This window comes from Acipenser ruthenus, chromosome 7 (genome assembly GCF_902713425.1).
Source record: "Acipenser ruthenus chromosome 7, fAciRut3.2 maternal haplotype, whole genome shotgun sequence".
NCBI classification, from domain to species: Eukaryota; Metazoa; Chordata; class Actinopteri; order Acipenseriformes; family Acipenseridae; genus Acipenser; species Acipenser ruthenus.
In genome coordinates this window covers 2,167,839-2,192,564 of record NC_081195.1, presented here as the reverse complement: position 1 = coordinate 2,192,564, position 24,726 = coordinate 2,167,839, and the positions used below count along the sequence as shown (strand labels likewise).

General features: G+C 36.6%; 2 protein-coding genes across 2 annotated transcripts; both read left to right on the top strand.

The window, feature by feature from the left end:
* The first annotated feature begins 832 nt into the window (after positions 1 to 832).
* Positions 833 to 8,390, top strand: LOC117415313 (dual specificity protein phosphatase 5-like). Its single transcript, XM_034025469.3, has 4 exons — positions 833 to 1,345; positions 3,154 to 3,299; positions 5,118 to 5,337; positions 7,540 to 8,390. Exons 1-4 carry the CDS (start codon positions 982 to 984, stop codon positions 7,923 to 7,925), a joined length of 1,116 nt encoding a protein of 371 aa, XP_033881360.2. The 5' UTR covers positions 833 to 981; the 3' UTR covers positions 7,926 to 8,390.
* Positions 8,391 to 10,577: 2,187 nt separating this feature from the next.
* On the top strand, positions 10,578 to 24,515 carry smc3 (structural maintenance of chromosomes 3). The gene is made up of 29 exons (XM_034027267.2): positions 10,578 to 10,776; positions 11,852 to 11,927; positions 12,185 to 12,223; positions 12,538 to 12,605; positions 12,825 to 12,896; positions 13,091 to 13,170; positions 13,263 to 13,341; positions 13,578 to 13,695; positions 14,123 to 14,298; positions 14,623 to 14,703; positions 14,916 to 15,080; positions 15,197 to 15,318; positions 15,555 to 15,768; positions 15,955 to 16,058; positions 17,123 to 17,222; positions 17,402 to 17,562; positions 17,704 to 17,845; positions 17,952 to 18,102; positions 18,622 to 18,774; positions 19,060 to 19,211; positions 19,353 to 19,511; positions 20,577 to 20,684; positions 20,804 to 20,912; positions 20,996 to 21,243; positions 21,546 to 21,758; positions 21,994 to 22,185; positions 22,884 to 23,061; positions 23,367 to 23,473; positions 23,779 to 24,515. Exons 1-29 carry the CDS (start codon positions 10,762 to 10,764, stop codon positions 23,848 to 23,850), a joined length of 3,654 nt encoding a protein of 1,217 aa, XP_033883158.1. The 5' UTR covers positions 10,578 to 10,761; the 3' UTR covers positions 23,851 to 24,515.
* Positions 24,516 to 24,726: the final 211 nt, after the last annotated feature.

Below are 24,726 nucleotides of genomic sequence, written 5' to 3'. Positions count from 1 at the left end.
TCAGATTCTAGTTTGCCATGAGGCCGCGTCTGTATCAGCACATTGGTGTGTTCAAATTGTAACTGTACGAGTTTCAATAAGGACAGAACGTTTAATGCATTGCAATATTTTTTGAATGAATCTTGTCCTATTTATTTGGTATTTGTGCCCTCGTCATGTGACTGGAATGCATGTAGAACGGTTGGAATGTTGCTTGCCTGTGACTCGCCTCTAGTTGAGCGCTTTACGGTGACATGTATGCACTATGAGGTGTATGAATATATTAACAATTGTCTCTGTATACCGACATTAAAATTGTCTGCGGATTTTTTAATAAATATATTTGAAATGACAGATCTATATTTGAATTGAGTGTTTATCAGATATTATCTTTCAATAGTATTCGCGGTTCAGTCTATAATGTAAGCCTGTTATTTAATTAAAAGCTTTACAGAGAACATCAGAAATAGAATCGCCTACAGTGAAGCTAGTTGTAGGCTAGTGTTAGGCACTAGCAAAGTGTACATTAAGGGAAAATACACACAAATTGCAATTTTCTATATATATATACACACACACACACACACACACACACACACACACACACACACACACACACACACACTTATTTTTTAACAAGATTTTCTACAAGAAGAGTAGAGTAATTTATATGAGCTCATTCTTATGTTTGTTGTGACTAATTGTGAGGATGTAAGCGTGCAGTTTATTCACGGTGAATAAAAGGAAGAGGCTGTAGGCGGATTATCAAACCCCACTTCACCGGTGTCCATATATGGTGAATGACGTCACAATCCGGAGGTTCCATTCATATAAAATTGTTACAACGGAATCCCCTTAGTGGAAATGTAACCATAGAGCAGGTACAGAGTGATCCCCACTCTGGCTCTGAAGATAATAATAATAATAATAATACAGCTAAGAAATCTAGTAGTTTTTTTGGCATTTTCTTTAAGTATTACGTGAACCATTTCCGAAATCAACATGAAGGTTTCCAGTATGAATTGCTGCCGTTTAAAGAAAATCATAAGGAAAGAGTCCGGCAGCTGTCTGATTGTGGATTGCAGACCGTACTTTTCCTTTTCGACTTCTAGTATTAAAGGTTCGGTCAATGTCAACTTGAATTCTGTTATAGTCAGGAGGTCTCGTGGTGGCCAGGTGCCTTTGCAGTTTGTGATCCCAGACGAGAGAGCCCAGAGCCGCTTACGAGAAGGAAGCATCTCCGCTGTCGTAGCTTTGGACGACAGGTCCCCCCATTGGCAGAAACTGAAGAAGGACAGCACTGCTCAGATTGTGTTAAACACACTACTGGGTCTCAGCAACGGAGCCAAAATCTGTTTTCTTAAAGGTGAGCGAGCACACTAAAGACTAACACTGGGACTGAGGTAACGCTGTCAAAATGGGTGTTTTTTGGTTTAGTTTAGTTTTCTTGTTATTATTCTTTGTGTGGGTTAGTATACCAACCAGCCTTTATAAATAGCAAAGATCAAACACAGTTAAAAGTTGTATCGCAGAAGTTAAACTGTAATCTACAGTATTTACTATTTACTAAATATGCAGGTTACATATGACGTGACAAATATTTAAATACATTATGGGTATTGTTTAATTCATTTACCAATAATATAGTAAACTACTTTGTATATATATAGTTTCTCTGAGCACGGATATCAATAAAAAGAAAAGGCGTATAAATGATAGGTATTTATTTTTATATTTAAAAATATAAAAATAAATAAAACACATTAATAATTCGATTTTAATTAATTAAAGGGTAATATGTTAAACATTAATAAACACATCCCACCCATAAATAAACCTATAAATACATCAATACGGAATTCCCTGGAAATCTCCATGTTTGATCGGCGTATGTGAATGTTTCACTGTGACTTTGTTTTTACTTCTATGGTAGACACTCGTCTTCTCCCATTGTAGCTACCTGGTGAGCAATGCACATGGAATTGACGCAGGAGTGTATCGGCTCATGCACAGACACATAGACTAAAGATCTGAGTGCAATCACAAGATGGGTGGAGATGAGTCACACGAGAGAAGCAGTAAACACTGGTATAAGTGTGCTGGTTACCCATTTGGCAGCTCGGTCAAACATTCATATCACTGTTTCGTATATTAAAATGCGTTAAAGCTCTGTTCATGATATCACAATTAGTGATGCAATACAGGCTTAGAAGTAATATATATATATATATATATATATATATATATATATATATATATATATATATATATATATATATATGCCTATACAAATAATTGTACAATTATTTCTTGTTTAAGAAATTAAAGGTAGCCTATGAGATAGAAAAGGGAAATGCTTTTATATTAAACAAATGAATAATAGTTTTTAATTAGTATGTTACACCCATTGTGTTATAACTGCCTTAATGTTGAGCCATTTAATTAAGACCGTATGCTCTGTAGTGAGACTTAACACTCTTCTCTGTGTTACTGACTGACAACAAATACTGCATTGCCATACACTTAGGAGGGATTTATAGTGACATTGAGCATATAGGTACTGTTGCCATACACATCCTTCCATGAAATATGGTTACAATTGAATTTCAAACCAGAAACTAAGGTGCAGAGAGATGGTGTAACCTTGCATGCCAATTTAAACAGATTTGCATTATTATTATTATTATTATTATTATTATTATTATTATTATTATTATTATTATTATTATTATTATATAGTTTTCTATCAGATCCCCCTTTATATTATATTTTCCATATTCCTTTTGAGGTTTAGGCTTCTCAATGATTATTTATTTTCATTATGGTAAATTATTACAGTAAATTATATTTGAGATTTTCATTTTCGGAACTTCTCTCAAATAAAAATCTATGTAAAAAGTAAGATGCATATAAATGAAGGATAAATTCCATGCAACTCGACCAGTTCTATGTGAGGAAATTGAATCTCAAAGATTATTGTGACAAACGCTTGTTGAATTTGCAATGAGTCTGTTTATTACAACACATATGAGATTATTTATGCAAGACATTTCAGACTGCACTGTGGAAGCTGTTCCTCCCAGTCCAGTGATAATGGGACTCTACAGTGCTGGGAGCCTGCCCGTGAATACAGAAGTTGAAATGGCAGCGTTTTCTTTTTTCTTTGTCCGGCAGGAGGATATGAAAGCTTCCATTCCCAGTACCCTGAACTTTGCACAGAGCCGAGACCAGCCACACAGGACAGAACTGAAACTGCCACAAGCCTCAGCACCGGCCCTTATGAGAAACTCAGCACTAACCACAAAGCAGCTTACGATCAGGTATGGAAAGGGGGTGGGAGTAAGAACTGCACACTTCCTCATTTTCAGCTCTCTAATTAAATGCCTTCCTCATTTGTGTTTGCTTGAGTCCTGTTTGGTGGCTTTTGGATGACATTTTGGGCCTGTGCAGTTGAATCAGAGCTCAGCATGAATATACATGTATGGGTGACTGTTTAACAGCTAAGCTCCCACCACCACACTATGCACATTTCTCAGAAGCTACTATGAGTTTAATTTAGGCTGTGGTCCAAGTTGCTGTCACTTCCCGGCCCTTTTTCTGAATCATGTTTTAATTTGAGGTTTAGTGTACAGCTGAGAAAGTAGAAAGCACTTTCAGTATTTTTTATTTTTTTTTAGATTAGTTTATGTTTCGTAAACACAGCATTAGATGTTGTTGTAGAATTAGAAAAGCAGAGGCCAGTGAAATATAGCTTTATTTCAAATGTTTGCCATTACCTTCAATCTGCTAGAGGGACACAATAAAGGGCGTAGCTAGATCAGCTCTATCAGGAAAGATGAGGTGAGAAACTTTTAAAAACAGGATTTTGAGAAAATATGTCAAGCTTACAGTAGCTGCAGTATTTTAAATGGAGACTCTTCATATCTTTACCCTAGAGATACGCTCACAAGCAGCACACTGAAATAATGGTCTTAAAAACATGGGAGAATGAGATGGATTGGAAAACAAACTAAGAGCTTTCTGGCTTTTGAAAGCTGCCTCTGGGTCAAGCTGTACTGCACAATCCGTAATTTTGTCATGATCAGGTGGCTGGAATGGAACTGTTTGCTAGGTGATGTCACTTTAGAATGAGTCACAAAGCCTTCTTCCCTTTTTTGTAACTTGACAGATGTATCAGAAAGTGATTAGTGTTCCGTGGTGTTCACAAACCATCACATTATTTTCACAACCTTACTGGAAGACAGCATTATTTTCCTTTACTGCACTCTGCACGCAATGACCTTGCTTTTAAACGGACCCCCCTCCCCCTTTTTTATCTCTGCGTCCAAAAGTACTTAATGCACACTGCAGTAAAATGCTTATAGAGTTATCACGATTATACTGCACATACCCCAAACACAATTATTTCCCCCCTTTATTATGTAAATCCACCTCTAACTATTATTATTATTTATTTCTTAGCAGACACCCTTATCCACGGCGACTTACAATTGTTACAAGATATCACATTATTTTTACATACAATTACCCATTTATACAGTTGGGTTTTTACTGGAGCAATCTAGGTAAAGTACCTTGCTCAAAGGTACAGCAGCAGTGTCCTCCACCTGGGATTATTCATTTCATGGGTTTAGTATCTCTCTTTGAATTGGTATCCTCTTTTATAAAGATGCTTTGTTGTTTGGGGGAAGTTAAAAAGCCTCTTTGTGGTAATTGGGTCTAAACCCTTAAGTGACATTGAGTTGTTCAATGCAGGGTGTGCAGGTGTATCACCTCCAGGTGTTGCAGCATGTGTACCAGGTATTCTGATTGACAGGTAACAGCACTGTACCTGATAATCCATGACTTTCAGGCACTGGGACTCACATTGTGTTGCACCTGCTATTTGCTGCAGGAGACACGATATTCACTGGCATTAGCCTCAGCTTTGTGATCCACCATCAAAACTTAGATCAGAGAAAGAGCTAATTTCAAAGAGGTATAACAGACACCTGGTCCATCTCAGCAAGGCCCCCTTGATCTCTGTTTACAGATCAAATAAATATGGAATAAGAAGCAGATCGTTGCAAGAACATCCAGATTTTTTTGTTTGTTTGTTTTGTCTCATTATTTTAATTTGACTTTCCTTTATTTTTTAGGGCCAGCCGGTTGAAATCCTTCCTTTTCTTTACCTCGGGAGTGCCTACCATGCCTCCAGGCAGGACTATCTCCATGACCTTTACATCACAGCACTGCTCAATGTCTCCTGCAGAGCCACCGAACAGTTCAAAGGACAGTTTCATTATAAATGGATACCAGTGGAGGACAGTCACATGGCTGACATTAGCTCCCATTTCCAGGAGGCAATAGATTTTATCGGTACGTAGTCTGCTCTGAAACACTTTGCATTAGATAGAACACGCAGTCGTATTCACAGAGTGAACTGTCTTGGTTATTAAGCTGAGCTTCCAAGTTATTAACCAGTAAGAAGTCAAATATACCACATTACACTGGTATATGAGTGGGTCAAATACAGTGTCGAGCGATCTGGATTAGTGCAACATACCGTTTTCAAAGAGCTGTTGTTGAAAATCACTGTGAACCTTTATTTCTAAAATACATGCTAGAATGATGACCCACAATTTAAGGAGAATTAAAAACAAACCAACTTAAATAACAGGCTACTTTAGTATCAGCTATACACATTGTATTAATGGAACTGCTGCTTTCTGACAGCTAACAGCTTATGAATTATGAATCCGAGGAGAGGATATTGCTTCTCAAAGCCTAGGGATTTGGTGGGACGGTGGATTTATGAACCAGCTTTTCATTTCCGCATTCACAAGAGAAGCTTTTGCAAAAAAAAAGCAACATTTTCTTTTTCATAATAATAAAAAAAAAAGTATACTGTTCAAAGTTACGGAGATATTGAGTTGTGTTAACCTGAAGTTACTTTGTGGTTAATTTATAGAACACCTGTCAGGTGCAGATGCAATATGTGACATCACAAATACCTAATCAGCATGCACCTGTATGGCCCAAACATTACAAATAATATTAAACCTACTAATAATATTGAATGGTTGGATTATTGTATTAAGAGAGTGTTAAATGATATACAGATAAGTAGGTATAGTACAGTTACTGTAGCTGAATCCTAGCAAGGTTATATAGTTAGAATCCTCCTAAAATAGCCCAGATACTGCAGGGTGTTCAGGATACTTCATTACGCTGTCCTCTTCTTGCTCACACCTAATGGGAGAAAAGGTCGTTTTCATTCTTTTGCATTTCACATTACTCAAATCCCCCAAAAGGATCCTCAATGCACATTCCCATCCTCTTAATCCCTAGCCAGGGAGTAGCCAGCACCTCTGTAATGAGATTTCTATTGACGATGGGAGGAGGTTGTTTGTCTGCTGCAGGTGTACAGTGCTGGAGGCAATTACCAAGGAAATTGAATAGGAGACACAATAGTAATGGCAAAATGAAGTTATTTATGAGCATGCAGTTAAAGGGAAGCGTGTGAAAAGGACTTTGAAATTGCATTTCAGAGGAATTGTGCCAGCAGGTTTAGCCAGGGGTGCATTTGTACCACACCTCAGAGGGAAAGAGACCTTTGATATACAATGATGAGTACAGAGAGTGGCGTGTACAGAGAGTGGTGTGTACAGAGAGTGATGTGTACAGAGAATGGCGTGTACAGAGAATCTGTATCTCAAAGCCTATCCATTGATGTGCGTAGTTTACTAAACCAGGTTAACAACTAATCCCATTTCAACCAGGTGTGGACAGGTAGCTGGGTACCATCATGTTAACCATTTTCCCCACAGCCTTAATATCGGGCCACAAAATGCAAAAAAAAAAAAAAAATCATCAAATTGTTTGACAAAAGAAAAGGGAGACATTAAAAATGATGCTGAAATATTGAGACTATAGAGGGGGGAGGGAGGGTTCTGTTTCATGTGTAGCTATGAAACACAGATGAGTCAAGATTGATGTAGGAGTATTAGAATGAAATCATTAAAAAAAACACAGTGAGGTGGGGCAAGAGTGAGTGGTGTGATTGGAGTGTGACAAGGCTGCAGAGTACAGCTTTCAAAGGGTCGCGTAGGAGGGGGAAAGCGTTGCTTAATTAATGGGATAGAGGATGAAGGGCCAGGTGGGGGAGGGGTACATAGTGTGTTCTCTGTGGCAAAAAAGCATCATAGTTTCAGTCTCTAATGAGAATAAGGCAAAGGGTTCACAACCCTTTGGAATAACAAGTTCTTACAACTGACAATGGGTCCTCTGTCAAAGGAGTCTGCTTTAACTGGGTCTGTCAAAACCACGGCAAACACATTACAGCGATTGACAGGCTGCTTTCGCTCATGTGCAAGATTTTAATTGAAATGTCATGCCATGTATTCCAAATATTGCAACCCATCTCATTTCTTTGAGTTCAGAGAAAAGACTGATACAATTAGGTGGAGGAAATCTTCATTCATACCTCATACGCACCACTAGTTGGAATAATCAATGAATCACTGATAAGTGGACAGCTGCCTCACATTAATAACCAACGGTTGTTTCTTTGTCTTCCAGACTGTGTTAGGCAGGTGGGAGGAAAGGTCCTGGTGCATTGTGAAGCTGGCATCTCCAGATCACCTACCATCTGCATGGCCTACATCATGAAAACCAAGAGGCTGAGCCTGGAGGAGGCCTTTGACTTTATCAAGCAGCGGCGGGGGCTCATCTCCCCAAACTTCGGCTTCATGGGTCAGCTTCTTCAGTTTGAGTCCGAGGTCCTCTCCCCTACACCCACCACCCAGGTGGCCACCTGCAAAAGGGAGCCAGTCTCCTTCTTTGCTGAGGAGTTCACCTTTAATAAGAGCTATGAGGGCTCTGTTTTTGCTTTCCCTACCTCGTTCCTGCCAATCCAGTCTCCCGTGCGCCAGCTGAAGCTCAACTCTATAGCTGCAGCGCCTTAGTGCTGAACTGGCGGGAGGGTGTTTCCTTAAAATACTTGAATCCCACAAAGCACAATATGGATTTATTTCATCTGACACTGGATAAAGGCAGCAATGCTGCCCAAAGGAGAAACCGTTAAGACTGACTATAATAAAAAAACATGTCTATTTTGTTATAAAATGAAATCAAAAGTCATGTCACCTGTAAAGAGGTGCCTTACTTTAATGAAAACGGCCACAACTGTATAGGATCTGCCTTATCCACATGACATGGTCTGATTAGTCACTTCTTTCATATGGTAGGCATCTGTTTAATTTATTGAAATATAAAAAATAAATAATAATAATAATAATAATAATAATAATAATAATAATAATAATAATAATAATAATAATGCTGTTGTACACCATGCCTATTGGGTTTGAACATGTTTTATTTATTTATTTTGCTATTGACTGAAGTTCAAATGCTAATAAACTTGTTTGTAAAACATGTGATGAATTGTTGTTTTATTGTGAGACAAAACATGATAACAGCGTGAATTTGAAAGTCATTTTTTGAGACTCATTAGGCTTTAAAATAAGCTCTCAAGTATTTTTCATATATAGATTAACCCGTTTTATATCACCTCGCTTAATATCATAACACTTTTATTATCACGATTTTTGAAAAACCAATCGCCTTGCACCATAGGTTCCTTTGAGAAATTGCCTCTCTTAATATCATCTCATAACCCCGCTTATTGTTACGTTTTGTGCAGCCTGTGAAATGGTGCGTGGCCGGGCTTGACTAAGTAACCACAGGATAGAATTAATTTCCAACGCAACTAACAACCAATAATCATCTCGGCTGATAAAATGACATTTTGTGCAGCCTGTCAAATGCTGCGTGGGCGGTCTTAAAGGGATACAATTCAGTTACAAAACACCAAAGTCGTCAAATTTTAAGTCAGTCTTATTAATATTATTTATTCCTTAGCTGAGCCCTTATCCAGGGCGACTTACAATTGTAACATGATATCACATTATTTTTTACATACAATTACCCATTTAACAATTGGGTTTTTACTGGAGCAATCTAGGTAAAGTACGTTGCTCAAGGGTACAGCAGCAGTGTCCCCACTAAGGATTGAACCCACGACCCTCCGGTCAAGAGTCCAGAGCCCTAACCACTACTCCACACTGCTGCCCAAGTCAGTCTTATACAAATACACACACAAAAAAAATAATTTGCTAGCTCCCATCAGTCGACAATTCATGCCTAGTTTAGATAATGACACAAAGTGTTTCGTTCCAGTTAATGATACAAAACGTATTTGTACCTGTACAGTAAACTATATGCATTTGTTTAAATGTAAAGAACGACATGTAAATGTACAGTATTAAAACACGGCTCTTTAATTCACTGTCAGTGTTCTTTCTTTTTATCTCGCACTCGTAATGTGTGCTGTCATAGGCAAACATCATGTTTATATCATGACCCGCTTAATATCAGAATAATGTCTGCACGGCAATCGTGATGTAAAGCGAGTTCATCTGTATTGTAATTTGATTTAGTTTTAAAACGGTAAGCCTCCCAAAAGCAGCCAGTGTATGCAGTTAATGTAAACTAGAATTATCTCTTTACTGTAAGGCGATAGGATTGTGGATGCCTCACGCATAAGCTGGTTATTAACAGCTGCTCTCCCCCAGTTAAGACTCCTTCCCACTGCAGGTAACGGTCAATCCACTCCACCACAGAAAAAATACGTTAACTAACCTTGATTAACTGAAACCCCATCTTAGCCTAACATGATGCTGCAGATGCCCTAGAAATTAAACTGTGAATATCATGCTGTCGTTAATTGGGTTTTGCATCAAATTTTCTGTACATTCCAATCATAAGCGTTCTCACAATTATAGCACCCGGGGACACACAATCCTCCCCACCCCCAAAAGAGGAAATAATGGCATGGCGGTTGGTTTAGGACTGCAATCAAGTACGAGTTACTATTCTACACGGTCACAAATGAGTGTGTGATTCACTCCCCCTGGTGGCTGACACGTGTATCGATTACCACCGGTTCAAACCATTCTCAAATGTAGAAACCTCTCCGATTGCAAGAGTTTGTAAACCAGAACTATAAGATAATTTCACCAGAGCTTTCCAAACCATTAGACATCACTTGAAACCAAAACATTCTATTGGAAATGTGCAGCAGACCATTATATATGGTTACTTTTTAAGAGCTGCTTGTTATTTTTTTTTAACTATTAAAAAAAAGTTCTCAAATGCCCATGCGATTCAAGTTTAGATGATGTATAGCGTTAATTAAGGCATGCAAAAGTAAAAATAACAAGTATGTACGGTTATAACTAATTTACTAACTAGATCCTTTGCATTCTGTTCCAAGCTGCATCTCCCAAACTATCAATACCATCTCGCATGGTTTGGCGCCGAACCTTTCACCTCAGTCAGAATGTTCCAACCTCAAACGTGAGGGGTCTCACGTACAACAAAAATCAATAATATAGCTATTTTTACACGCACAAGAACGATGTGTGATTCACAAGCAATAAAAAGTACTACATTGATTTTCATCGCATTTTCTACATCTCCTTTTCTCTGTGCAGTGTGTTTGTCGTAACATTGTAATTTTACCCGTCTCCCCTATTTTATACATTTCTCCAGTCCCGCCTCCCGTCGCCATCTTGTTGCCTGTTGTTTCTGTTTTTGTGTGGACGGAGATTAAGAAATAATCTAATTACAGTAAAATATTGCTGGTATTACAAATTGTCGCTCCTTCCCTTAAGTGGAGGGAGAGGTCAGTTACTGTCGTTTCAATAATCGTTTTGAAAATTATTGGTGAAACCGACCATGTACATTAAACAGGTACAGTATATTTTATTTATTTACCGGTTTTTAGAAAGCCTAGTTTCTGAGGGAAATTATTTGTAAGTGGTATGAGCAATTTATGCAAAAACAAAACAAAAAATAGTTGAATCATAAGTGAATACGTAGAGACTTTAAAAACATTTTTAACAAATCATACAGAGAAAGTTCACTGTGTTTATATGTAGAGCACATTTCCAGGACGGTACATGCTTTTTGTTTACATCATATTAATAGTCTCAGAAATAAACAGATGTTTCGCGAAATGTACTGTGTTCAGCAGCACGATACTTACCTACATATTATGTATTGTCAGCATTTTGCATTTACATATTTTAAAGACGGGTACTCATTTGTTGACAGTGTTATGCAAATGAAAAGTAGGCCTCAGACTAGACCTTCCGAAAAGTTCCCCTCTCAATTAAATGCTGTAAGTGTATGAGTGGATTTATTGCAAAGCGCGTATTTTTCTGTCTCCACATTCTACGAGCACGCATTTGTGCATCAAACACCAAAATGAATACTGTATTTGTTGGTCAGGTTAGTGTGGAAAATTAGTTAACTTTGACCAGGGTGCGTTTTGGTTGCACATCAGCAGTCGCTGTGTGCGGGTTAAGGATCCGGAACAAAAATACAGAAGTCTTTACTCTGTTCAGCTTTGAGACATATCATAGCAGTTCGGATCTAATAAACATGTCAATCCCCCAAACATGTGAACACATTGCATGTTCATGTTAGAATTGCCAAACGTTCCCCTTTCAACCAACTTTCTATTTTGCTTTTGTGTTACAATTGGTTTCTGTCTTATCTGGTAATGTGTAGGACTCGGGATTCAGAATCCGGTGTTTGACATACACAGGAAATAACTAGCTGTTTAATATATATATATATATATATATATATATATATATATATATATATATATATATATATATATATACAATTATTCAATGTGCTTATTGTATTAAACTCCTGAGGTTAAGTACAGAAAGCAAATTAAAACAATGGTACTTTGCCCTTCTCAGTTCTTGCATAGATTCTATTTTTATATGAGTTAAATGTTGCTTTGCTGTAGGTAATCATACAGGGATTCCGAAGTTACAGGGACCAAACTGTTGTTGATCCATTCAGCCCTAAACACAACGTTATTGGTGAGTTTTTATTTTAGCTGTTTAATCCTATTCTATTACCACATCAAATAGGCTATGTTTTTGATGTCACAGTGTCTTTTACATATTTTATGTTTTGACATGTTAAAAAAAAATATTAACAGGGAATAATAGATTTAGCTCAATGTGGTCACCCGCAGTTCTGTTCATTAAAAACGATTTAAATATAATTAATGTCAGGCATTTTATCTGTATGTAGGCTAAACATTGTGATTTCTGATAATGTATTTGTTTTTTAGTTGGTCGAAATGGATCTGGAAAAAGTAACTTTTTCTATGGTAAGTAGATACAGACCACTTATGTACCCAAAATGCCCTATTACTAAAGTATTATACATTCTACCATGTAAAAGAAATATTCATACCTTGTTCAGTAACTAATTAGAAAAATAATAATCAAGAATCTAGCATGTTAAATGATGAAATGTTACTCCTCTTTGTGTTGGTGTTAAGTAAACATTTCTAGTTGCTAAACCAATATACAGATATGTCTACAATGAAGAGGCTCTCCATAGCAAACCGAATAACCAAGTCTATTATAGCAATGATTCTCCCCTTATATATAATTATTATTATTATTATTTTTCTTGCAGCCATCCAGTTTGTACTCAGCGATGAGTTCAGTCACCTTCGTCCCGAGCAGAGGCTGGCTTTGCTGCATGTAAGTTAAATAATCACAATGGAGAACTAGAACTGTCCTACTAGAGTTGCATTGTTTAAAGGGATACATCAAGTCTTTTATCATTTTATGCACAGCAACATTCTCACAGGTCCGTATTACTTTTGCTGTGGATTTATTTATTTATTTATTTTTTGTTGTTTTTTTTTGGTTTAAGGTTTTAAAAAATAGGTTAAATATAAACATTATTTTACTTTGTAGGAAGGAACTGGTCCTCGTGTCATTTCTGCTTTTGTGGAAATCATATTTGACAATTCTGACAACAGGTTACCGGTAAGTATGTGAGCCATTTAATCTCCTCATTCACCATTTCAACGTGTTGTATCAAATCAATAGAAACTAGACAAGTATTTTAAAATGAAATTCACTATAGTTATCAGCAGGTAAATGTAGCACAGAAAGTAAATTAATCATCATATTCTACTTCTATAAAGGGAAAAGTAATTTTATAAATGTATTTATGACAGATTGACAAAGAAGAAGTCTCTCTACGCCGTGTGATTGGCGCTAAAAAAGATCAATACTTTTTAGACAAAAAAATGGTGACGTAAGTATTATTATAAACAAGAAGTACTCTATTTTAAGAAAGCAAACAGAAGCCCCATGCCCTTTTTTAACATCTAAATTGTTTGGTTTCAGGAAAAACGATGTCATGAATCTCCTTGAGAGTGCTGGGTTTTCCCGCAGTAATCCTTACTATATTGTAAAGCAAGGAAAGGTGAGCTTCATACAAACTTTTTATATGTATTTGTTCGTTAAAATTGAATCCCAGGGTTTAAAAATAGAGAAACATAACAAAGATGTAAATACATCTTCTTAAATGTTTAAGAAATCCTGTTGCAAACCTCTAAATGTGGTGAGATGTTGCAATGTCAGGGTGTTCTTAAATAACAGTAACATATCTGGATTTCAAATGGAAAATCTCCATAAAGAAATTCTGTTTTGTTTTTATAGATCAATCAAATGGCCACAGCCCCTGACTCCCAGCGACTGAAACTGTTGAGAGAAGTAGCAGGTACCAGGGTGTATGATGAACGCAAAGAAGAGAGTATATCCCTCATGAAAGAAACAGGTGATTGTATTTGAAAGTTCAAACTTCATGTTGTGTAGGAATACAAAAACATAGTTAATCTGCAAGGGATGCATGTTAAGTAATATATCAGACTGGTTATTTGAACAAAGATTATTACATGGTAATATTAGAAATTAAAAACACTTGACCATTGATGTTTGAATAAACTGCATTTACAAGTTTGCCTCTTCTGTTTATCTTTCTATAAGTATAACATATATAAGTTTTACTTGGCTTTGTTTGCTGCTTAATCTCCATGGACAGGGACATTATTATTTTATATTCCAAATCCATGCTCTACATGCAGTCTGTATTCTAAATAACCTATTACGGTACATCTACAACTAAATTGGTTGCATTTAGGTTTAAAACTTTATGAATTTGCTTGACACACAGTTTCTTGATGCGTGGTCACTTATTTTTTTAGAGGGAAAAAGAGAGAAGATTAACGAGCTGCTAAAGTACATTGAAGAGCGTTTGCATACACTGGAAGATGAGAAGGAGGAATTGGCCCAGTACCAGAAATGGGATAAAATGAGAAGAGCTCTCGAGTACACTATCTATAACCAAGAGCTGAATGAAACCCGTGCCAAACTTGATGAGGTATTGGTCTATAAAGCAGTGTTTTTGAAAACTACAACTCTATTATTAAATAATCATCCATTTCTGGTGAAACTTTTTCATGATACAGATTCCTATAATGGTGGTGGTATGTACTACTAGCTATATGGCTGGCATCAGTGATTTAGATTTAGTATATCTAGTCATGCTTACATTTGTACATGTACATACAGTGAATGTAGATGTTGATTTGTTCACATTTACAGCTGTAGTGAGGTTGTATTTTACTAACACTTTAAATCTGTAGCAGGGTGGTTAGTGTTGTACTGAAAAATACAATATACTGATTGAGTGTTTTTATTTAAGCTATCATCTAAGCGAGAAACCTGTGGCGATAAATCAAGACAACTGCGTGATGCTCAACAGGATGCTCGAGACAAAGCGGAGGTAAAAAAATGGCACCAAATTGAAACTATTGCATATTAAAATATATACAATCTATGAAGCCTGCTGATCAGCGGTACAAAGTGCATGATGTATATTCTAATATTAATTTATCTTAAGTGTTAAATGTTCAAATTTGATCAGTGTTAAGCAGATCCTTTTTTTTTTAATTTTTTTTTACGTCCTTAAATTGTATGGGTTTTCTCCCCACAAAGGACACTGAGCGTCACGTTCGGGAAATGAAAGCCAAAATCTCTGCAATGAAAGAAGAGAAGGAGCAATTGAGTGCCGAAAGACAGGAGCAGATTAAACAGAGGACCAAACTGGAGCTGAAGACCAAGGATCTGCAGGATGAACTTGCTGGAAACAGTGAGCAAAGGGTAAGAAAACAGGCAGCGTTAAAAGTAGATTATTTTCATTCAAGAGACAGGCAATGTATGAAAACATTGAAAACAGATTTTAATGTAACTGAATGACTGACTTTATTTTGTTTTAGAAACGATTACTGAAGGAAAGGCTTAAGCTGCTTGAGAAGATCGAAGAGAAGCAGAAAGAGCTCCAGGAAACAGAGCCTAAGTTTAATGCTGTTAAAGAGAAGGAAGAAAAAGGAATCGCAAGGTCTATGCTTAACCATTTCTCACAATTAATTGAATTAAAATATATATTTTTTGTTGTGGTGAATTAAATAAAACAGAATCGGTGGGGGTGGTGGGGCATTTTGTAAAGTTACTGTTGGTATCCTGTGAAGTTCCATATAGCAATTGTTCTCTGCACCTAGAGAGTCTAAAATAAAGATGTCTAATACTGTGGCATTGTTATTTTCTTTTAACTTTGTATATCCTCTTTCTCTTCAGATTGGCACAGGCAACACAAGAGAGAACAGATCTATATGCAAAACAGGGCCGTGGCAGCCAGTTCACTTCCAAGGAGGAAAGAGACAAGTGGATTAAAAAAGAATTAAAATCCCTTGATCAGGCCATTACCGATAAGAAGCGCCAAATTGCAGCTATTCACAAAGACTTGGAAGACACAGAGGCCAACAAAGAAAAAAACCTGGAACAGTACAGTGTATGCAATTTATCTTTTGGATAAAAAGCAAATCCTCTTTGATCACATTCTCGTCGCCTTAACTTTGATGTAGCATTATTTCTGGTTTACAGAATGTTTCCCCACTGCATGGTAAGATGGAGAGAGGTATTGGACCATGTTCAATATGTAAGTGACAGCATTGTTGTTTTTGTTTTGTTTTTTTAGAAACTGGATCAGGATCTTAATGAGGTAAAGACTCGTGTGGAGGAGCTGGACAAGAAGTACTATGAAGTGAAAAACAAAAAAGATGAACTACAAAGTGAGAGAAAGTAAGACATTCCTGGTAAAACTTTATTTAGCTTGAAAAATGTGGAATGCAGCTGAGCTGCATATTCGGCTGTTTAAATGTGATTGCTTTGAATTTTGTTTTCAGCCTCTCCACCTTTTAAACATTGTTGTTTGAAATGTTTCTGATTGAACTGTTTGGATTCAAACAGCCAATGTGAATTCAGAAGACATTTTGATGGGAAGACCCGATGCATAACAGATTTAAAACGAAAATAACTACTCAAAACTGATTTATGACCAGGGATATGTTGGTAAAAGAATTTCAAAACAACCATGATTATGTTGAAAAAAGATATTGCAGGAATATGTGCAAAAAGTTTAGGGGAGTCAATACAGTGTATTTTAAACACTACAGCCTGTTGAGTACATAAGAACATAAGAAAGTTTACAAACGAGAGGAGGCCCCATTCAGCCCATCTTGCTTGTTTGGTTGTTAGTAGCTTATTGATCCCAGAATCTCATCAAGCAGCTTCTTGAAGGATCCCAGGGTGTCAGCTTCAACAACATTAGGTAACAGGAGTAACATGTAATGTACGCAATACAATAAAGACAGATGGTTTTATACTTACCATCAGAGACAATATACTGTGTAATGTAACAAAAAACAAAACAATGCAACATAATTTACAAAAAATAGTTTCAGGAGATACTTCTTCATATCCTCTGTATTTCTTACCAGTTTAATATCCTGTTCTCCTCTTATTATTCTTTATTCTTTCTGCATAGGTAATTTGATGATGCTTACTAGCTTCTCCTGCAAAACTTCTGAAGTTTAAGCAATGACCACAAGGGGTGCGCAACTGTAATTTTTGCTCATGGCGTAGTTACTAGCTAACCGACGAAATGCAGTCATTTTGTGTGTTTATTAAAATACAGATTCCAAATGCCGTACTTGAATAGGAGAAGGAGATCATTGAGATCAACGAAAACAGGAAAAATTAAAATGGTGGTACATACTAGTCAACGAGGTGTAACAGTTTAGGTCTGTGCAGTAGTGCAATTGTATAATTTGGTGAGACCCTAATTTCTGTTTTTTCTTCCACAGCTATCTGTGGAGAGAGGAAAATGCTGAGCAGCAAGCTCTTGCTGCCAAACGAGAGGATTTAGAAAAGAAACAACAGCTGCTGAGAGCAGCAACTGGAAAGGTGGGCCATTTTACCTTACCTGTTGTGGCAAAGGTGTAGAAGATAAGTCAGTGTATTCTACTAATGGAAAGTGCTTGCATGGACTACATAATGTGTTCCAGTATTAAACTGTTATGTTCATCTTAAAAAAAATATATATATATATATATATATATATATATAAATTGTTTCTCTTGCAGGCTATTTTGAATGGTATAGACAGCATAAACAAAGTGCTGGAACACTTTCGCAGAAAGGGCATCAACCAACATGTCATAAATGGCTATCACGGAATTGTCATGAATAATTTTGAGTGTGAACCTGCCTTCTACACCTGCGTTGAAGTCACTGCAGGGACAAGGTAAGAAAAATGAAAGGGTTTGTGTGTTGTATATTGTAGTTGAATTTGGTTTTGTCTCAACAACTTCTATCTGTTGCTAAGTTGGAATGCTTCTATACGGTTTTGTTTTTTTTAACAATTGTGTTCTGTTTTTCTTTAAAGGCTGTTCTATCACATTGTGGAGACAGATGAAGTCAGTACCAAAATCTTGACAGAGTTTAATAAAATGAATCTGCCTGGTGAGGTGACTTTCCTGCCTCTTAGTAAACTGGATGTAAGAGATACAGCATATCCGGAAACCAATGTGAGTTATCTAGTTAATTTTTTTATGAAAATAAATTGAAAAATCTTAAATGGTAGGAAATGTCCAGTCTAAACCCGTTTCCTGATTTTATTATTCAAATTGACAGGATGCTATTCCGATGATCAGCAAATTGCGGTACATCCCAAAATTTGACAAGGCTTTCAAACATGTCTTTGGAAAGACACTTATTTGCCGCAGCATGGAAGTGTCTACCCAGCTGGCCAGGGCTTTCACCATGGACTGTATTACACTTGAAGGTATGTATTTACTTTGCTATTATAAATATATTTTTTAGCTAATATGAAGCGTACATGTATTTTTATCTTTCTAGCGTTTTCTTCTGTTTCTATCTTATTCTATGACTGAAGAGATATACATAACTTATGGATTTATTTCTGAAATGCAATATGTCATTTAAAAAGCAAGCCTTCTTTGAGACTCGTTACCATTCTGTCAAAGACAAAGAATAGAGGGAAGTCGCTTAGAGCTTATAGAGTAGGCTGTGTAAGACACAGAAAACCAAATAAACAAGTGTAGTAATATTAGTCTTATAAAATAAATAAATAGTAGTAGTCCAATAGTAGAGACCATTGGACAGTTGCCTTCAACTCCCTGAGAATTGTGGTAAGACATGCCTTACTGCCCACCTTGGAGTGTGTTGCTATGATTTTATATAATGGCTGTCTGCTGTCAACGATTAACTGAAACTAAGTAGGTTTTTCAGGCATACTGTATCCTAATCTTAACCTTAACCCCCCTTCCCGTCTTACTTGCAGGTGACCAGGTCAGTCATCGAGGTGCTTTGACGGGAGGCTATTATGACGCTAGGAAGTCCAGACTGGAACTTCAAAAGGATGTGCGGAAGGCTGAGGAGGAACTAACAGAGCTGGAAGCCAAACTAAATGAAAACCTACGAAGAAACATTGAAAATATCCTTTTAATGCATATATTTACAACATTTCTTTAAACTAAATTATTAAATGAAATTAAAGTTGTGCACTGAGAAACACAGAACCATATTTTCAAAGCGATTCCTCCACTGTTAACGCTTGTTTTTTTTGTACTGTATTGTGCTATACATTATAACCGATTTGTCTAATAATAACCCTGACCTATTTTTATACCCCTGTCTCCTTCTAGTCAACTCCTACCAAGTGTATTGAATCAAGGTAGTGTCTAGTGTGTTCCAGTACAGTTTCCTTAACACTATGTACGGATCAATAATGAAATTGACCAGTTAATGAACCAGATGCAGCAGATAGAGACACAGCAGAGGAAGTTCAAGGCCTCTCGGGACAGTATCCTCTCTGAGATGAAAATGCTGAAGGAGAAGAGGCAGCAGTCGGAAAAGACTTTTATGCCCAAGGTAGGCTATTTTATTCCACTTACTGGGCCTTATTACAAACATTAGAAACGTATCTATTTTGTTTTTATTTAAAGGAAATGTGTTGTTATTTATTGCTTTTAAAGCTTAAATATTTAAGTATTTGTTTTAAATATCTTTTAGCAACGTAGCTTGCAGAGCCTGGAGGCGAGTCTTCACGCCATGGAGTCAACTCGAGAATCACTGAAAGCAGAGCTGGGAACAGATTTGCTGTCTCAACTGAGTCTGGAGGATCAGAGACGAGTCGATGCGCTCAACGATGAAATTCGACAGCTGCAGCAGGTAAAAAACACAAACAAAATAAAGAAGGAAAAAAGTGTGTTTCCTAATGTGCTTGAAGTTTGAATGCTGTGTTGGCCAATAGCCCTAACGAGAATTAAAATGAAGGATAACTCGACCAGAATATCCATACTATTACTGAAAATAAAGTACTTGTAAAATTAAAAACTTATAATGTTGTAGCATACATAAGGGATTGAGGTTGAATCAGAATCACAAGTGTTTGGTCTAAGTTTATTTTGTGAGATACAGTTCTAAGAAAATCTATGAATCCCAAATATAAACCCCTTAATCTTCAGTCTGAAAATAACCTGCATATTGGTTTCGATAAAGATGGAACAATGCTTTGCCATTTTTTCATATTATTGTGAATTGTTAACCCTTTGCGGTCCATTGTCGGACTGGGTCCGACATTGCAATTATTCCTCACAGGTCCTTTGTCGGACTGGGTCCGACATCATTATAGCAACGCAATAAACGGGTGTTTAGTCGTTTTTTCTCCGGAAAAAGCCGAGAAAACCATTCAATTGCCGAGTGGTAGCGACAGGAGCCGAGACAAGTCGGAAAAAAAAAAAAAAAAAAAAAAAAAGGCGTATTTCATGAATAGTCATACATGGTATCAGGTATCAGATAATGGGCGTCCATAATAAACAAGCTGGCTAAGTGCGTCAGCGCACTGAGACTATCATGGACATTTGCAGAGCTTTTTTCAGATGTTATAGTAATAAAATAATGACTTTGATCGCATTATTGAGGAGTTTGGTGATAAAACGAGTGATCTGGAGATGATCGATCGGTATGTACGACTATTATTATTATTATTATTTATTTCTTACACAGCTGAACGCTATAGCAAACAAAAGGCTGGGGAGGGGCTGGAGATGCCTAGTGTGTGCTTTGTTGATATGCAGGGCCATTTAAACCCGTTTGACTGTGAAAAAAAATACTTTTAAACAGCGCGTATAAAATTAACTGCGCGTGTGAAAATTAATTATTCCTGGCGTGCCTGACGCGCGATTAATAAATGGACCGCAAAGGGTTAAACTGTTCCTTCTTCTTCTGCTTTAGGACAACAGGCAGTTGCTAAATGAAAGAATAAAACTGGAAGGTATAATAACCAGAGTGGAGACTTATCTCAATGAAAATCTGAGGAAACGTTTGGACCAAGTTGAACAGGTAATGTGTTAATTTGGTGCACCTTCTTCACTGTGAGTGCTGGGGACTCCTGCAGCACAATATACAGTATTTTAACTACATTGTTGTTATGTGCTTCTATCAATATTTCTGTTTTCCAGGAACTAAATGAGTTAAGAGAGACAGAGGGTGGCACGGTTCTTACTGCCACCACATCGGAATTGGAAGGTATTAACAAACGAGTGAAGGACACCTTGGCACGTTCAGAAGGTCAGTTTTGTTTTTTACCATTCAACCTTATGCTTTTACTTGCCATTATGAAAAGCCAACATTCATGGCGTATCTCTTTCCAGACCTGGACGTACTTATTGACAAGACAGAAATTGAGATCAAAGATCTTCAGAAGAGCATGGAGCGCTGGAAGAACATAGAGAAAGATCAGAATGACGCCATTAATCACGATACCAAGGAGCTGGAGAAGATGACCAACCGGCAGGGGATGTTGTTGAAGAAGAAGGAGGAGTGCATGAAGAAGATTAGAGAACTAGGCTCCCTCCCCCAGGAGGCCTTTGAGAAATACCAGACCCTCACTTTAAAACAGGTAGGCGTGGCTGGCAACCTTACATTCTACACAGCCACAAGTCAGGTTCTGTTACAAAGACAGTTAATATCCCCAATCAGCTGAGTTTATTTAAGAAGACTAAGAACAAACACACTGATTCCCATCTCGTGCATTAAAGGATGACCTGTCTGGTAAATCCCTTCTTGTGTATACACAGTATTCCCATGTAAATCACCTATACATAAAGAAGACTTGCATTTGTTTCTTATGTGGTATTTACTTAGCGCAATGTTTGTGATTTTTCTTTGCATCACTGTTTTAATTATTTTTTTCCCTTTCAGTTGTTTCGTAAACTGGAGCAGTGCAACACTGAACTTAAGAAGTACAGCCATGTCAATAAGAAAGCCTTGGACCAGTTTGTTAACTTCTCAGAGCAGAAGGAGAAGCTGATAAAGAGACAGGAGGAGCTGGATCGAGGCCATAAATCCATTATGGAGCTGATGAATGTTCTTGAGCTTAGAAAATATGAGGCCATACAGCTCACTTTCAAACAGGTAAGTAAGCTGAAGCAAAATTAAATTTAATAGTATACATTAATCCTGTTAAAGTGCAGTGAAGCTACAAAATAAATAGCATTAATCCAAGTTTGATTTGGCTTGGTTTGACAATATCTAGCTAATAACGGGCCTGCAAGAATAATTAGTGTATTAGTACTTACTGTTTTTTTTTTTTTAGACAGTATTTCGGTGTATATTAATCACTTTTATTATTTGTATTTTTTGTATTCAGGTGTCAAAGAATTTCAGTGAGGTATTTCAGAAGCTGGTTCCAGGTGGGAAGGCTACTCTTGTGATGAAGAAAGGAGACATAGAGGGTGGCCAGTCCCAGGATGAAGGGGAAGGCGGCGGTGACAGTGAGAGAGGCTCAGGCTCGCAGAGCACTGTTCCATCTGTAGACCAGTTTACAGGAGTAGGAATCCGGGTAAGAGGAATGCTGTGAAGAAAAAAAAAAAAATATTCACAGATTTTGTTAATCAGTGTGTTTATATGGCAGTTCAAATCCTGTTCAAGTCCGATTTACAGAGTAATCAGATTCCTGTTCGTCTGCGGTGCGTATCAACTTCAACCTCTGTCTCGATCTCCTGCCTGTCACTCAGCAGAGAATGCACGCACCCACACGGCAGACGGCTACCCTGTCACAAACATTAATACCCTGTATCTTTCTAAATAAGGGATTTAGGGGAGCTCCCCAATAAAAGCTGTATCTCAAAACAATAATTGTGTGAATATAGTAATTGTTACAGCTGTGTATAGTGTTGTGTTTTTTTTTGTTTTATTTTTGTTTTTTTAAAACCGGGACAGTGTACAATTTTTAACATTCATGTATTGTACCCAGACTTAGCTATAAGCTAATTTACATTGGGAGTCCCTGGGCTCATAAGAAACCAAACAGGATTTAAAACAGGATTCATTCTTCCGACTTTTTACAAATCCGCCCTTACTCTGGTCCCCCGCAGTTGGATATGCGACGCATTACTGTACAACTTTATCTGTCATTGCACTATACAACAACATAAATATTGATGAATTTTAAAACTAGAAAAGTACTTATGCATACAGTTAACATAAGACAAAATTATAACTGTGCTAATGAGTGAAGAATACTTTGTTTCTGTTTAGGTGTCATTTACAGGAAAGCAGGGAGAAATGCGGGAAATGCAGCAGCTCTCTGGAGGACAGAAATCCTTGGTGGCTCTTGCTCTTATCTTTGCCATTCAGAAATGTGACCCAGCGCCCTTTTACCTGTTTGATGAAATTGACCAGGCCCTGGATGCTCAACACAGAAAGGCTGTATCTGGTAAAAAAAAAAAAAAAAAAAAATTATATATATATATATATATATATATATATATATATATATATATATATATATATATATATATATATATATATATATAGATGAGAAGTAATTATATTACATTTTAGTTGTCAAAAGAAATGGACAACTGGATAAAATAAAATAAAATGATTAAGTCCAAACCTTTAAAATGTTGCTATTGTAATATTTTGATGATACTGACAATCGAAAACAATATTTTTTCAAAATTAAAATGGGTTGCATGTTTTTTAATGCTGATAATCAAGTCCTTTATTTTTAAATAGATATGATTGTGGAATTGGCAGAGCATGCTCAGTTTATCACTACAACATTCAGACCTGAACTTCTGGAGTCTGCGGATAAATTCTATGGAGTGAAGTTCAGAAACAAGGTGAATTAATTTATTTCCCCCCATTCAGGGAAAATATCTGAAATTTATGATGACACAAACTGCATTAGGGGCATTTTCTGTGAATTATAATAATGAAATATGTCAACAAATGATAAGTAGTACATTTTATTGGATTTGTCAGTTTCAGAGCTACAGAAACTAAGATGAATCACATTCTTTAGAATTATCATTTATAATATCACCTGCATATATATATATATATATATATATATGGTCATATGCTAGAGAGTAACAGTTTCTAGACTAAGATAATCTGTAACTGAACCTCTTTCTTTGGTTTTTAGGTTAGTCATATTGATGTGATCTCAGCAGAGCAAGCCAAGGACTTTGTGGAAGATGACACCACCCACGGATAAGAAAAAAGTGGTTCATATGTCTGCACACCAAGTTCCTGGCGTTATAATATCTTCTGTACATTTGCATAATAGAAAACACCAAGCAGACCAGCTTTGCTCTACCTGTTTGATGTATATTTTTCGATTGCATTTGTTACGTTAAATAGATGACCATGACCATTAGGAAGAATAGCCTTTGTCATCAAGGTTGGAGATTTTCAACAGTAGCAAGAACAATCTTGCATGGAACTACAAAAATAAAAAGCTCAACAAAATTGGAGTGTAATATTTTCAAAATTGATTTTAAATATTATAATAAAAAACCTACTTGATTTGTTTGTTCATAGGGCCTTTGCCTCCCTTTTTAATGTGCTGTTGCTGTATGTTTTTTTTTTTTTTTATATTTTACTTGTTCCTGGTTACTTCATACTTCTAAAACTCACATTCATGAATTCATGTTTTTGTAAAGTTACAAGCTACTGTTTTTAAGGTGGCTTCTTTCTTATTTGTCATTTTGTTATTTGTAGTGCTTTGCCTTTGTTTTACATAGTTTCAATAAAATATAATCAATTTTAGTGGTTAAAAATGTGTGCTCATGCAATTGTTTTCAAATATTTACAAATATCTTTGCTGTTCTGTCAGGAGAAAATGTAAATAAACTGTCTAATAAAAGACACTGTACTTGATTATGTTTTCTACTTAACCACAGGTATTTCTTTGGAAAATGATCAGTAACAAGTAGGAATTTCAAGAATTGTAATAGCTGTGAGGTTCATGAGACTGCTAGTCCATTTTTGTTTATTATTATTATTTATTATTATTTATTTCTTAGCAGATGCCCTTATCCAGGGCGACTTACAATTGTTACAAGATATCACATTATACATTATTTCACAT

Excerpts from the sequence above, each read along its gene's own strand:
- LOC117415313 (XM_034025469.3), top strand. The coding sequence starts at position 982 with ATGAAGGTTTCCAGTATGAATTGCTGCCGTTTAAAGAAAATCATAAGG. Across the intron at positions 3,300-5,117 it reads ACAAAGCAGCTTACGATCAG|GGCCAGCCGGTTGAAATCCT; the intron begins GTATGGAAAGGG and ends TTTATTTTTTAG. Across the intron at positions 5,338-7,539 it reads GGAGGCAATAGATTTTATCG|ACTGTGTTAGGCAGGTGGGA; the intron begins GTACGTAGTCTG and ends TTTGTCTTCCAG.
- smc3 (XM_034027267.2), top strand. Across the intron at positions 15,769-15,954 it reads AAAACCTGGAACAGTACAGT|AAACTGGATCAGGATCTTAA; the intron begins GTATGCAATTTA and ends TTGTTTTTTTAG. Across the intron at positions 17,563-17,703 it reads GAAGTCACTGCAGGGACAAG|GCTGTTCTATCACATTGTGG; the intron begins GTAAGAAAAATG and ends TTTTCTTTAAAG.